This window comes from Vigna radiata, chromosome 11, assembly GCF_000741045.1.
Source record: "Vigna radiata var. radiata cultivar VC1973A chromosome 11, Vradiata_ver6, whole genome shotgun sequence".
Taxonomy (NCBI): domain Eukaryota; kingdom Viridiplantae; phylum Streptophyta; class Magnoliopsida; order Fabales; family Fabaceae; genus Vigna; species Vigna radiata.
The window spans coordinates 17,794,844-17,795,982 of NC_028361.1; the positions used below are offsets into that span (position 1 = coordinate 17,794,844).

Here is a 1,139-nt window from a genome sequence, read left to right on the forward strand (position 1 = left end):
CACCTCTCTCATTCCTCTCAACTCTTTCTCTTTCATCTCTTTCACTCCAACATTTTCTCTGTCGTCATCCCTACTCTAGCCCAATTGAAAAAAATCAGAAACACTTGCCTTATTTTGATAATTTTCATTCTCAAAACTAAAAAAAGAAACCCCAAACTCTTACTCACCTCCTTCATTCCTCTCAACCCTTTCTCCTTCATCTCTCTCACTCAAACATTTTATCTGTCATCTCTGCACTAGCCCCAACTAAAAAAACACTCATTAATGGTTTGAGAAAAAAAATACTTACATAAATAAAAAAATTAAAGCACCTAATTTTTTCTTTATATGTTTTAAATAAAATTTCAAGATTTAGAATTTTTATTGTTTGATTTTATCTTGAGAATTTGATTGTATTTTAATTTGTTTTTTCTTTAGTAAAGGAAAACAAGTTAATGAATTACTACCAAAAAAAATTAAATGGCCACGGAGCGATGTTACGTAGTAGTATCAAAATGTAAAAGAATGTAAAGGAAGGATGCTCATAAGTTGTGCCCGTCGGTTGTAATATATATAGTGAAGATAATGAAATTAAAGAGATTCTGAATGAACTTTTTTCGGAAGGTGAATATGTCAATTACTCAACTCTTTACAAAAGTAAATTGTTTAATAATGAGTGTTTTTTTTAGTTGGGACTAGTGTAAAGATCACAGAGAAAAATGTTTGAGTGAGAGAGATGAAAGAGAAAGGGTTGAGAGGAACGAAGGAGGTGAGTAAGGGATTGGAATTTCTTTTTTTAGTTTTGAGAATGAAAATTATTAAAATAAGGCAAGTGTTTCTGATTTTTTTTCAATTGGGATTAGAGTAGGGATGATAGAGAAAAGGTTGGAGTGAAAGAGATGAAAGAGAAAGGGTTGAGAGGAATGAGAGACATGAGTAAGGGTTTGGGGGTTTCTTTTCTTATTTTTTTAATTTTCAGAATGAAAATTATTAAAATACCCTTAATCTTAAAACTTAGAATTCCTGATATAAGGGTATTTTTGTCTATTGAAACCCGGTACAGATTGCTAAAATGTACCAACTGAAAAACAGACGTACGCAAGTTAGCAAACCCAATATATATATATATATATATATATATATATATATATATATATATA

At 30.0% G+C, this 1,139-nt stretch overlaps 1 protein-coding gene across 1 annotated transcript in view; it reads right to left on the reverse strand.

Moving 5' to 3' along the window:
• LOC106776851 (NADH-ubiquinone oxidoreductase chain 1) overlaps positions 1-12 on the reverse strand; it is a 1,047-nt gene extending 1,035 nt beyond the window's left edge. Inside the window, exon 1 of the mRNA XM_014664319.1 lies at positions 4-12. Within this exon, the coding sequence (XP_014519805.1) occupies positions 4-12 (9 nt within the window). The remainder of the gene's footprint in view (positions 1-3) is intronic.
• Between the last annotated feature and the right edge of the window lie 1,127 nt (positions 13-1,139).